At 35.4% G+C, this 14,441-nt stretch overlaps 1 protein-coding gene across 2 annotated transcripts in view; it reads right to left on the bottom strand.

Annotated features, from left to right (window-relative positions):
• The window catches only part of LOC149790231 (prolow-density lipoprotein receptor-related protein 1-like), a 393,476-nt gene that overhangs the window by 132,395 nt on the left and 246,640 nt on the right, over window positions 1-14,441 (bottom strand). For both annotated transcript variants that reach the window (XM_089972262.1, XM_089972261.1), the window contains exon 43: window positions 632-757. In XM_089972262.1, coding sequence (XP_089828388.1) covers window positions 632-757 — 126 coding nt within the window. The remainder of the gene's footprint in view (window positions 1-631; window positions 758-14,441) is intronic.

Raw genomic sequence — 14,441 nt, 5'->3', positions numbered from 1 at the left:
GATTTTTGTGAAGTCCCTTGGTAACTTGCACCCTCGCTTATAGTGTGGCCTATGTTTTTGGACCCTGATGTGTGCGAGTTATCGAGGGAGAGGTGTACAGTAAAACCTGTCTTGAGAGACCACTGCTATGAGAGACCGCCTGTCTTGAGAGACCAGGTTCTCCATGTACAGATTTAGAGATTATATAGTGTTATAACCTGTTATGAGAGACCACCTGTCATGAGAGACCATTATGTTTTGGCAGAAGGGGTGGTCTCTCAAGACAGGTTCCACTGTACAAGGTGCTTTTTTAATGGACAGGATAACCAGTGAGGAACACCTGGCAAATTCTTTTTCTTTAAAAATTAAACCCTAAGAAAACTTCAAACTGTCAAGCACAATCTATTAGTATAAAGACATTTAAAAAAAAAAAATGATACAGACATAAAGAAATTGAAATCCTTCTAAGCCAAAATAACTGCCCCATGGAACCTAGCATCTCACCTGTACTAATGTCATCATGAATCCCCCTCCCACCCCACCAATATCTGACTTTACATTCTTAACACAATTCATAGACATAAATGGACCTATGTATTACCATGTTTATGCAGGTGAGACACAAATATAACATAGAAGTAATAAAGCTTACTACAGTATGCCTGGTCTTCATCCGAGCTATCGTTACAGTCCATTTTCCCATTACAGGTCAACTCGATGTGGAGACAGGCACTTCCATCAGCACATGTGAAATCTCCAGGGCGGCATTTGGCATCAGCTAAATAAAGGGAAATAAACTGTTAACAAAGCATAAATGCATGTAATGAGCATACATACAGTAATGCTATCTTCTCTCGTGAAGCGTTCTAAATCCACTTCATTTCATAATGACTCATGGGAAATGTAGAGTGTCATGACAAACATGTTGCAACAGTGTGATGCAATGACATATCATGCCTGAAACAGGTGTGTCATGTTATAAAAAATTTACATTTCATAAATGACGACTTATCATCAGTACTAAATGTCTCTGAATTAAATAACTTTATGTACTCTCTTTGGACTTTTGGTTTAAAATTTTTGTTTGACAAAGAGGTATTGACTAAAATTACAGACATCTAAGAGTGGGTTCAAGTCTAGGATTCGGCCAATGTGGTTATGTGAGAAAGCTTGCCAGTAGCTTCTCGTGGGTCGGTGGTTCTTCCTGGGATTCTCCCAGGTTCTTCCTCCACCATTAATACTGGCCGCCATACATAGCCTATCGTGTGCTGAAAAATGGCGTTAAACCCTATAACAACAACAACAACTACGGACATCTAATCTCATTTGCAATTCTCCAAACTAACTGACAATTAAATGGCGCCTACCAATGTGTGTTTTGGTGGCACTCTAAACACTGGAGGAATTAATGAGGACAACCACAAAACTGCATGACATGGGATTTTTTCACTTTTCATACCAACTAAGTGTTTTAACAGTGCTTGTAGTAGGGGTCAAGATGACCACTTCAATTTACGTTTTTAATATTTCATGCCTAAAGATCATCTGGACTGGCAGAGACAATCTTGCAAGGCACAGTGCAGGTTGTGCAGAAGATGCAGACAGAAAAAGAGGTGGGAAGACAAAATTTAACAGAGATCTTGCTAGGATTTTAAAACTAGGAGTCCAGGACTCCCATTCTGGTAAAAATAGGAGTCCCACCATCAAAAGTTGCAGTCCCTTCTTTCCTACAGAATCAACTCAGACATGAGTTCATCTATTTTTAGATGGAAAGGTTTTCATAATTTAATCACTCACTTTAATATAGCTTCATTACAACAGTCCATTGACAGGATTGCAAATTTATGGTTTATATATTTGTCTGCGTCCTTGTAGTAATTTTAAGCAATGGTTAAAAAGTATCTGATTTGCTGGGTTTTTGTTCCCATATTTTTGCAAATACATGCCAGGTCGGAAAACATCTTAGACCGTAAAGCGCATCTCGTGAATTCCACAACATAGCATTGTCCCATACATTTCTGACCTACATAAGTTGCATTTTAAAGTTAAATCTTTAATAAAATAATACCTTGGCTTTGCTTTCAATGATCTGTATATGTTTCTGAAAATATCTGCCAGATGATTTACGAAAACAGATAATCTAATAAACTGGTACATCCCAGACTTAGCAAAGTCCGCCATTATTTCCCGTTAGGCCTACTGGTTCACTTACAGCTTCAAACTAATTTTATGATGAAATATGTACAAGAGGCAGTTAATGTATATCCAGATCACCGATTCTGATCTTAAAACACTTATGTTTTTATCATCAAAGGATATCACACAGGAAATAAATAGTTGCTACCTTACTCGGAAAAGGGTTAATGGTTAAGCAGCTATCAAAACATGCTTGTGAACGGGCAAGAGTTTGTTTGTCAACGTAATTGATATCAAAACTAGGCCTAGCTACTGATGTCTTGGTGAATACATTTCGCTACAACACTAGAACTAACTGGGCTAAGGCGAGGGGCATTTAAAAATAAAAGTATGGTCAGTCATTGTACCTCCTAAATAGCTCTTGTTCGTCGATCAGAGTGATACTGAATATTTGTCAGACTAAGTAAGGACTTGTTCCAAACACTAAGCTAGGCATCACACACTTTCTTACACTTAGCTACTGTCCTATCCGAACTAACAATTCTAGCAGTTTTAGCACTCTTCTTAAAACTCATTACAATCTTTGTAAGTTTGCCGTTTAACCCCAAAATACTTGTCCAAATTTACGAATGGCATTTTGTCTAAGTCTCAACATGTCTTGATTCTCGTGCACTACTTATTCCGATACATTCGGAAATGAACACAATAACGAAAGCTAAAGTTGTTTATTTGATGTACTTTTATAAATGACATGTACATCTCTGGGTCTTTCTGCCCCTGATTTCAATCACTGTAAATATCAGTACATTTTCGCATCCGGCCGCCAGTCAAAGCCTTTGAACTTGCCGCCCAGCTATTGCATCATATTCTTTTTGATGTACTCTTATAATGAGAACATGTATGTACATCAAGGGGTCTTTCAGTCACTGAATTCTGTCATTGTAAATATCAGCACAGCTAATTGATCAACACATTTTCCCACAAAGCAGGTGGCTGAAGCAGGACTGGCAAGTCTTTGAATTTTGCCACACACCTATTACATGCGTACGGAGGTCTCCTGCCACAGAGATTTTCTGCATCCCAAATCAAACATTGGCATCCAAATATGCGTAATTAAGCATTTCTGAGATCTGTGTTTAAAGAGTGGACAGGCGTGGGATTTGGAGATTCCCAAAGGGCAGTAGAGAACAAGGAAAGATGTAGAAAACTGGTTGAAAAGTGCCCCAACAACCTCTTGTGTTATGGGTTTGATGAGGATGATGGTGATGATGATGTAGTAGGGGTGGGCAAACTACATCCCACAGGCTAGATAAGCCTTGGATCCAGCCTGCAATCTGATTTTATTGGCTTATTTTACATCATAGGGTGTACATTTAAAAATACATCATTCAGCACATGCCCTGTAAGAAGATGCTCAGGCCTGTCATAAAATTAAATTTAATTAAAAACACTTCCGTTGTGTCCAGCCAGCCTTTAATTTACTTGAAAGTGATGCCAATATCCATTCAACAGAGATATAACAGAATTAAAGATAATATTCTCCATATCCATTTTAATGATGTGGAACTGAAACATGTTATGCAAGATAAACTTTTAGAAGTACATTTACATGCTGATAATGTTATGGTCAAATCATAGCATTAATGTTACCAAAAGGATTGCCAAGAATAAAATGGTTACTATAAAAATTACAGAATTTCTAACCTCAAACCAAAGGATAATGTTATATTCAACCTCATCTAGACTACTGCAAAATCATATGGGGTAATGCTTCTAAAACAAATTTACTAAAAGTGAAAAGACTTAAAAAATGAGCCATCAGAATTATCCATGACAACAGAGTTGATTATGTCCACAAATCTATGAAGGATTTGAAGATCGTGACTGTCTATAAAAGAATATGTTTAAGAAAGACTAAATTTATGTATGAAGTTTCTAATGGTTCTGTGCCCAACTATATAAATGATATTTTCGGTAAAAGGACAAATAATATTAATACAGTTTCTACTTTATCGATTTTATGCTCTGTCATCCAATAACGGAATCGTATCAACAAAGTCTGACTCTCTTTGATCCAAGCATCTGGAATTGTCTACCTAAAGATGTTGAAGAAGCATCATCAATCCCTTCCTTTTGTTATACATGTAGATGTTTGAATGGAAGCAATCCAGATAACGTCTGGGTGTTCAAGTGTGTGTGTGTGTGTTTTCTCATTCGATGATGTATGATGATGTACGCAATGCTCTTTGTGTTGAATCCATACTTAGTTGCTCTTCTATATATCAATCCATTATACCTTTTTTATATTATGTTTCAGAGATTAGCTTTTGTAATAATTTGATCATGCTCAAATAATATTATTATTATTATTATTGTTAAAGTAAAATACTTGAACACTACAGCCTCAGATGCAGGAGGTCGCTGGTTAGAATCCCGCTGCCTCACTTGGTGTTCAGCATTAAGAGGTTAGTTCTAGGAGTGGTTGAACTGGTGTCAGAATAATGCGACTGGGTGGGACATGATGCTACATGTCTGCAGCATGATGCCGCTGTGCTAGACATCACTATAAACTGCCACACTGCAGACATCATAGCTATATGACGGAAACATTTTTGGAGCTATGTTAAAAATCTAAATCACACACACACACACTTGAACACAAACTCTGGTGAACTGGTAAATTTTATTAAAATAGTGATTGACTCTGAAACTTGATGAAAATAAAAAGATGAGCATGAAACAAAAAGATAATGCTGGAGTAACACATGCAAAAAATGGTCCATTTAAAGCTTTCTACATTATGTATCTTCATGTTATACCTGTTCGTGTTATAACTGTTTATATTTTGTTATTATGTATCTTCATGTTATATATGTTTATACACTGCTAAGGTGTATCTTCATGATATAACTGTTTATACCCTGCTAAGGTGTATCTTCATGTTATAACTGTTTATACACTGCTAAGGTGTATCTTCAAGTTATAACTGTTTATACACTGCTAAGGTGTATCTTCATGTTATAACTGTTTGTTATGTATCTTCATTTAATGGCTGTACACTGTTATTATGTATCATCATGTTATAACTATCTCTTCTACATTCATCAACAAAGGCCAATATAAATTCAAATATTATTAACTAAAATTTAAGTACATCTGACCTTAGACTCTACCCGGGACAAAACACACTTCAGATAATCTAAAATAATGCCCTTCTAAACAACTGGATTTTAAAATTTACTTGTTTCCTTTTTAATCTAAAATAATGCCCTTCTAAACGAATGGTTTTTAAAAAAATTACTTGTTTCCTTTTTATCAGTCACTGCTAAATTATAAACAGTTTCTTTCATTCGACTTTTCATTTTTGTTAAATGCTGAAAAATTTGTAATATTGTACAGTAGCCTAATGGGCAACTTGAATTCAACATATAATATTCCAAATGCATCTTCTGGTAGCCCCTGGACTCCCCGAATAAATGTCATGCTAGTACTGTTATGTTTGTGTGTACAGATGTAATTATTTGTACAAAATTCTGACTGGACAGAAATTCTGATTCGATCTAAGCTTACTGAATTTAGGTCTACTTTAGCCTATAAAGGTATAGTTCTTTTTCTGCTCAAAATTCATATAACTTCATTGGGAATTATTCAGTAGACTTGACATACTCCATGGTAAAGGGTAGGCATGTGCAACCTACAGCCCATGTGCTGGATCTGTCCCATAACCTAGTTTTATCTGCCTGTTGACATCATAGGGTGCGACTTTAAAAATCACTTATCCAGTCTGCACCTTCGAAGAAGTTGCATATGCCAGGCATATGGTTTGATCCTTGGTTCCAACATGTGCACAGGTTGGTAGCTGGCCATCAAAACTTGCTCATTTTCGAAATCCTTCAGCTCAGAAACCATCACACTCTGAGCAATGTGTTGTTGAGTGTACGCTGTAAAAGTTGCCAGAACTTGTTGTAATCGATGTTAAATGTAGTTTAGACGAAACCAAATTCACATTCCAAGACCTAAATATGCACTTGTAACAGTATTATTTGCAGCAACACTGTAAATAATTTACATCACATATTTCTTGAATGAAACCATGGGAAAACAAAGACATATCAGAAACGGAGCCAAATGTAATCATTACATCAATCCCTTTCAGTTTTGACATAACCAATTCTTTCTCACTGATAGGAAATTATTAAAAGGTGTCATTCCAATTCTGATTCAAAATTACAGAAACTAGAATTTTTGGCAAAAAATATGACAAACATAGGAACTCTAAACAAAATATGCAATGATGTCTATCTTCGCGTGTCTTCCGACCATATATTTGATAGGAAATACAGAAAACATGCAATTTTAATGATATCTTCTAGTATTATCTTCAATGGAAAAATTAAATGACTCAATGCTAAAATTCAGTACTCTGTTTATCTCTTCATGTACCCTGTCAGTTGTTGATATCATTACCTCAATTGTTTGTTTCTTTAATTTGTAAAATGTTTTCTTGCTAAAAGACAAATGTTAAACAAGATGGCCATGTGGACCAGTACTTGCTTACCCCTGCCTAAATAGTTCAATAGAAGGACAGATGCCAAAATATGGGTTAATAGGATGTTTTCTTCAGAAATTTATTTGAAAGCTGGTCACACTATCCATTATAAAACAATTCTTTCAAGGTTTCTCAAGTCTTTTTATCTTCATTAAGTTCACCGAAATTTGACAGCACATCAGCGTCTTTTGTCCCATAAAAATCACTTCCCAAGTTCAGAAGACTGGTGGGCTCCCGATCAGCCCATTTTCTGATCAAAAACAGTGCAAATTTAAGCAAGGAATGATCTGAAAATTTCATCAGCCACCAAGAAAATTGGATGACCAGAGTATCTCTTAATTGCTTTTGGAACAGAACAAATGCTTCACTTGTACTGGACATGGAGGTGTCCAATACAAATGCTTCACTTATACTGGATATGGAGGTGTCCAATACAAATACTTCACTGATATTGGACATTAAGGTGTCCCATACAAATGCTTTACTTACATTGGACATGGAGGCATCCCATACAAATGCTTTACTTATATTGGACATGGAGGTATCCCATGCAAATGCTTTACTTATATTCGACATAGAGGTGTCCCATTCAAATGCTTTACTTGTATTGAAAAAGGAGGCACCCCATACAAATGCTTTATTAATATTGGACATAGAGGTGTCCCATACCAATGCTTTACTTACAGTGGAAATATGTGTCCCATACAAATGCTTTACTTTTAGTGGAAATATGTGTTGCATACCAATGCTTTACTTTTAGTGGAAATGGAGGTGCCCCATACAAAGGCTTTTCTAATATTGGATATATTTGTGTTCCATGCAAAGGCTTTTCTAATATTGGATATATTTGTGCCCCATACAAAGGCTTTTCTAATACTGGATATATATGTGTCCCATACAAAGGCTTTTCTAATATTGGATATATATGTGTTACATACAAAGGCTTTTCTAATATTGGATATATATGTGTCCCATACAAAAATGAATTCTGCATGTACAAGTTATACAGTTCATGCAAAGTGATTCCATCTCATCCATGGAAATAAAGAAAGGCCTTGAATATAGGATGCTTTCAGGCAAATTTTAATTATGCAGAGTGTGGGGATGGGGCTAAGGGGGTGGGGCAAGGATTGATACAGTTGTTCAGCATGTTTCCTTTTTAAGTAATGCTGACAAACTTAATGGTGAATTGACATTATTTGCATAAATCAGAAATGCATTCAAGGGAAGGCACTTAACAGTACAGTACTGTCAAATTTGCTAAAATCTTTCAAGCAGTTTTTAAGAAAGCATTTTAAGGTTTTGTTAATATTTAAAAAGAAAAGGCAAATCTGGTATTGGATCTGCATTGTTGGTATAAACTGAAAGCCATTACTTTCTATCAAATTTGGTCAAACTCTGTTGAACTGTTTGAGAAGAGGCTGTTCTATTTCTGCTAATGGTGGCTATCTGAGAGAGGATCTACATCATCTGTACAAACTTAAAGGATACTTTCTATCCAACTTTGTCAAATTCTATTTAGCAACTTATAAGAAGCCGTTTAGAGCTATTTTTAGTAATAGCAGCCATACTGAATGGCAGTTCAGCACAAAACATGTAAACATACAAGCTCTTCACATTAGGATGTCAAATTTGGTCACATTCTGTTCAGTTGTTTTTGAATTTGCTTAACGCTTTCTTTTCCTTTGCTTTTACTAATGGTAGCCATATCTTATGGTGGACCAGCAGCGAATAAAAAATTCTGATCCCCTTCATGCCATTTTTTGAAAAGTAATTTAAAGTTTTTTTTATATTTCAGTATTGGTAGTCATTTCTGCTAACTGGTCTGCATCATTTGTACAATCTTGAAAACACTTCAAATTCCTCAAATTCTGTTGAGCAATTTTTGAGAAGGCCTTACTTTACATTTTTGTAATTTATGCAATAATGGCAATACTGGATCAAGGGTCAACACTGTTTTTATAAATCTGAAAGCATTTTATATCAGGGTACCAAAGTCATTTTCTTACGGACAAAATATATTTTTAGTAACTGAGGTCATAATTGATCGTAGAAATTAAAATTGGTAATTAACTCAAAGGAAAAGGCACTATGGCTTGTCACAACAACAACAAATTATATTTAGGTCAAAATTTATTAAACATTTTGTATCTCTAACTTTCTTAGGATAAAAGTGTCACAGCAGTTCTGCTAGAAAAGCAATGATTTCTAATCCAAAAATTGCATGTTCAATACCCAACCATGTGGGTCTCTGTCAGCTGCCTCGCCATATCCTTGGAAAAGTATTTAGATGCCATTTTCGGCACTAAATAATGAATAATTTTTTGAAAATGCTATAGAAATACCTTTAGAAACAAACCAACTCTCAACTTAAAGTTGGTGATTCATAAACTTTGAAATTCCCTCATATTTCTATGACTTTCTCAGAAGATCAAGGAGATGCCCAGGCCAGGGCATTGGCACTCAAAGGGTATCATTATAAATGCCTTGCATAACTGAGGAACTATATATGGGCTATGGAATTGAGCTATGTAACTGCTTAATACTGTACATGTGTGCTGACTACTTATCATGTATAGCTGTAGCAGTTTTTTTAGGTCTTCCCTCAAGCATCTAACTCTTCATGTGTTGCTGGTCTGGATATAGAGTCTATAGTTACCTAACTGCAGTATCTATCTACCAGATAGCCTACCTAACCATCCACTTGTATGCCCAACTGCCTACATAATTCCATCAATAATATCTGTACATGCTGGTTGGTTGTTGTAGGGTTTAACGCCATTTTTCAGCACAAGATAGGTTATACATGGCGGCCAGTATAACTGGTGGAGGAAAAACCCTGGAAAACCCCAGGAAGAACCACAGGGGCTCGTATTGACCTGTCATACATCTACTATATAATAACTAGATGGAAGGACACTACTCTCCTTTCTCGTGCGACCCATTTAAGAATAAACGTTGTTATTTCAAGCCACATTTCATGTAACATAATAAATTTGGTACCAATGTTTAGCTCAGTATCCCTATCAAAAGTTTGACTTAAGGAATGTCAAAATCATTTTCCAACGGTACTGCTCGACATGTACCTGATCGCACCTGCTTAATATGCAAAAATAACGCCCTAAATGGAATACTACATTCTCACTGGCCAACTGAAAATAAGTTATAAATAAATACAGGATGTCACTTATAATCAGGTATCAATTTCACATAAGATAGCGATGATTTGATTTAGACTGTGCAGTGTTATGGCTGGTATGTCAACATCTTGAAAATACAATTACACACTTCATCAGCACAAACAAAGTTTCTGCAGGCAAATTTTAAAAAATTCAACAAGCCAGAATACAGGATAGACCCGATCTAAATCTAGAGGACCTCAGGTGATGGGCCACCATATTTTTTGAGCATTGTCAGATATAAATAAGAGAAATTGTTTATTTAATTATTCATCTGAATTACAAAGTACTCATTAACTTTTTGGGACAAAAATACTTTGGGATTATTATGGCCTAATTCATTATGGGTTATATCAATATTTTATATTAGGACATTCAAGATTACTGGAATTTATTCAGAACATTCTACATCTTTGGACTTGTGACATAACATGTAGGAATATTTGGGATTTAATTCACAATACATATGTTCCTTTTACATTTTTACTTTTGTATTCATGGGAAATGAATTATTTGCTGATTTTACTAGACTTGTTGGTTTGTTGGTGTGCATTATTTATGTTAAAGTTAAAGACCAATAGGGATGCAACACAAGCAACTTGAAAGCTGCATGAAATTCTATCAAGCAGTTTAGGGGGAGACATCATGCAGTTGGTGAATGGGCAGAAAGCATCACAATATCAAAGATGATTTATTTTTTTAAAGCATCAGAATAAATATTTCAAAATCATGCTTAGTTCCCATTTTCAGCAAGTTACTCCAGTAAAGAATATTCCCAACTGATAACTTTCCCCTTCCACATGCCCCATGATGGGATTAGGCCCAAAGCTTCAGACTGAGAAATATGGACTCTTCACTCAAGATGCTCTGGAGTCCACAGCCAATTTTGAGTCCCTGGCATAAATGCACAAGTCCCTCACTTTCAAAAAGAAAGAAAAAGTAAACAGAAGAAGCACATGATTCTTATTTTATGACATATCTGGAATAAAGTTTTAGCCTTGCAAGATCACATTAGAGAGAAAATATTTTTCAGTAAATGTCCCCAAAAACTTCACATCATAGTACACTCTTGACATCATATCATAGTACACTCTTGACTTCATATCATTATGCACTCTTCCCTTCATATCATATTACATTCTTGCCTTCACATCATAATGCACTCTTCCCTTCATATCATAGTACACTCTTGACTTCACATCGTAATGCACTCTTCCCTTCATATCATAGTACACTCTTGACTTCACATCATAATGCACTCTTCATTTCATATCATAGTACACTCTTCACTTCACATCATAATGCACACTTCCCTTCATATCATAGTATACTCTTGACTTCATATCATTAAGCACTCTTCCCTTCATATCATAGTACACTCTTGACTTCACATCATAGTACACTCTTCCCTTCATATCATAGTACACTCTTGCCTTCATATCATAGTACACTCTTGCCTTCATATCATAGTACACTCTTGACTTCATATTATGCACTCTTCCCTTCATATCATAGTACACTCATGACTTCACATCATAGTACATTCTTCCCTTCATATCATAGTACACTCTTAACTTCACATCATAGTACACTCTTCCCTTCATATCATAGTACACTCTTGACTTCATATTATGCACTCTTCCCTTCATATCATAGTACAATCTTGACTTCACATCATTATGCACTCTTCCCTTCATATCATAGTACACTCTTCACATCATAATGAACTCTTCCCTTCATATCATAGTACACTCTTGACTTCATAACATTATGCACTCTTCCATTCATATCATAGTACACTCTTGACTTCACATCACAATGCACACTACAATTCATATCATAGTACACTCTTCACTTCACATCATAATGTACACTACAATTCATATCATAGTACACTCTTGACTTCATATCAGAATGCACTCTTCCCTTCATATCATAGTACACTCTTCACTTCACATCATAATGCACACGACAATTCATATCATAGTACACTCTTGACTTCACATCATAATGCACTCTTCCCTTCATATCACAGTACACTCTTGACTTCACATCATAATGCACTCTTCTCTTCATATCATGGTACACTCTTCACTTCACATCATAATGCACACTACAATTCATATCATAGTACACTCTTGACTTTACATCATAATGCACTCTTCCCTTCATATCATAGTATACTCTTGACTTCACATCATAATGCACTCTTCCCTTCATATCATAGAACACTCTTGACTTCACATCATAATGCACTCTTCCGTTCATATCATAGTACACTCTTGACTTCACATCATAATGCACACTACAATTCATATCATAGTACACTCTTCACTTCATATCATAATGCACACTACAATTCATAACATAGTACACTTTTCACTTCATATCATAATGAACTCTTCCCTTCACATCATAGTACATTCTTCACGTCACATCATAATGCACACTACAATTCATATCCTAGTACACTCTTGACTTCACATTGTAATGCATACTACAATTCATACCATAGTACACTCTTCCCTTCATATCATAGTACACTCTTGACTTCATATTATAATGCATACAACAATTCATATCATAGAACACTCTGGACTTCACATTATAATGCACTCTTTCCTTCATATCATAGTACACTCTTGACTTCACATTGTAATGCACTCTTCCCTTCATATCATAGTATACTCTTGACTTCATATCATAATGCACACTACAATTCATAACATAGTACACTCTTGACTTCACATTATAATGCACTCTTCCCTTCATATCATAGTACACTCTTGGCTTCACATTGTAATGCACTCCTCCCTTCATATCATAGGACACTCTTGACTTCATATCATTATGCACTCTTCCCTTCATATCACAGTACACTCTTGACTTCACATCACAGTACACTCTTCCCTTCATATCATAGTATACTCTTGACTTCATATCATTATGCACTCTTCCCTTCATATCATAGTACACTCTACATTCACATCATAATGCACTCTTCCCTTAATATCATAGTACACTCTTGACTTCACATTATAATGCATACTACAATTCATATCATAGTACACTCTACATTCACATCATTATGCACTCTTCCCTTCATATCATAATACACACTTCACTTCACATCATAATGCACACTACAATTCATATCATAGTACACTCTTCACTTCATATCATAATGCATACTGCAATTCATATCATTATGCACTCTTCCCTTCATATCATAGTACAGTCTTCACTTCATATCATAATGCACTCTTCTGTTCATATCATAGTACACTCTTCACTTCACATCATAATGTACACTACAATTCATATCATAGTACACTCTTGACTTCACATCATAATGCACTCTTCCCTTCATATCATAGTACACTCTTGACTTCACATCATAATACACTCATTCCTTCATATCATAGTACACTCTTGACTTCACATCATAATGCACACTACAATTCATATCATAGTACACTTTGACTTCACATCATAATGCACTCTTCCCTTCATATCATAGTACACTCTTGACTTCACATCATAATGCATACTACAATTCATATCATAATACACTCTTCACTTCATATCATTATGCACTCTTCCCTTCATATCATAGTACACTCTTCCCTTCATATCATAGTACACTCTTGACTTCATATAATGCACTCTTCCCCTTCATATCATAGTACACTCTTGACTTCATATCATAATGCACTCTTCCCTTCATATCATAGTACACTCTTGACTTCACATTATAATGCACTCTTCCCTTCATATCATAGTACACTCTTCACTTCACATCATAATGCACACTACCCTTAAACGCCACATTACACCCAAGTGGATTACCCCTGAGATCAATGAGGCTAGGCACCTAAGAGATAGTTTCCACAAGATAAAAGACATTAAAAGCTATAGAAAGTGGAGGAATAAAACTAAGCACCTGATAGATAAGGCAAAAGGGAACTACTATAAACAGGCTATTAATGAAAGTAAGAGTACCAAAACATTGTGGAAGCATCTAAAAGAGCTGAACCCACCCAAGAACAGTTGTCTTCCCCCTAGACTTAAGCAAAATGATGATATAGCAACATCTGTTCAAGACATTGTGGAAACGTTCAACAATTTCTTCATAAGCATCTCCAGTAAGAGTATTCAGAACCAGACTAATGTCCCAACTGAACCTGATGTTCTTCTGTTATTTATAAGAGCTAAAATTCCTGATGATAATTATTTTTCAATACCTAATGTTAGTGAAGCTGATGTTTTTGATATGCTAATTAAGGTGAATATTAATAAATCCTCTGGATTGGATGGTATTGGTCCACAAATTCTTAAAATTGCTGCACCAGTAATAACAAAGTCACTAATGCATGTCATAAATTTATGTATAATGAGTGGTAATTTTCCAGAAACAATGAAATGTGCAATGGTTACACCTATCTTTAAGAAAGAAGAATCCGGGAAATTACAGACCAATATCAATTTGACCTGTATTGTCAAAACTATTTGAAAAGCATGTAGCCATTCAGGTCTATAAATTTTTTGAAACATACTCTCTATTTCATAAAGCACAATCAGGATTTAGAAAGTACCAC

Source organism: Sinohyriopsis cumingii, chromosome 10 (genome assembly GCF_028554795.1).
Source record: "Sinohyriopsis cumingii isolate HCF-2022 chromosome 10, ASM2855479v2, whole genome shotgun sequence".
Lineage (NCBI taxonomy): Eukaryota > Metazoa > Mollusca > Bivalvia > Unionida > Unionidae > Sinohyriopsis > Sinohyriopsis cumingii.
This window is presented reverse-complemented; position numbering and strand designations above follow the sequence as displayed.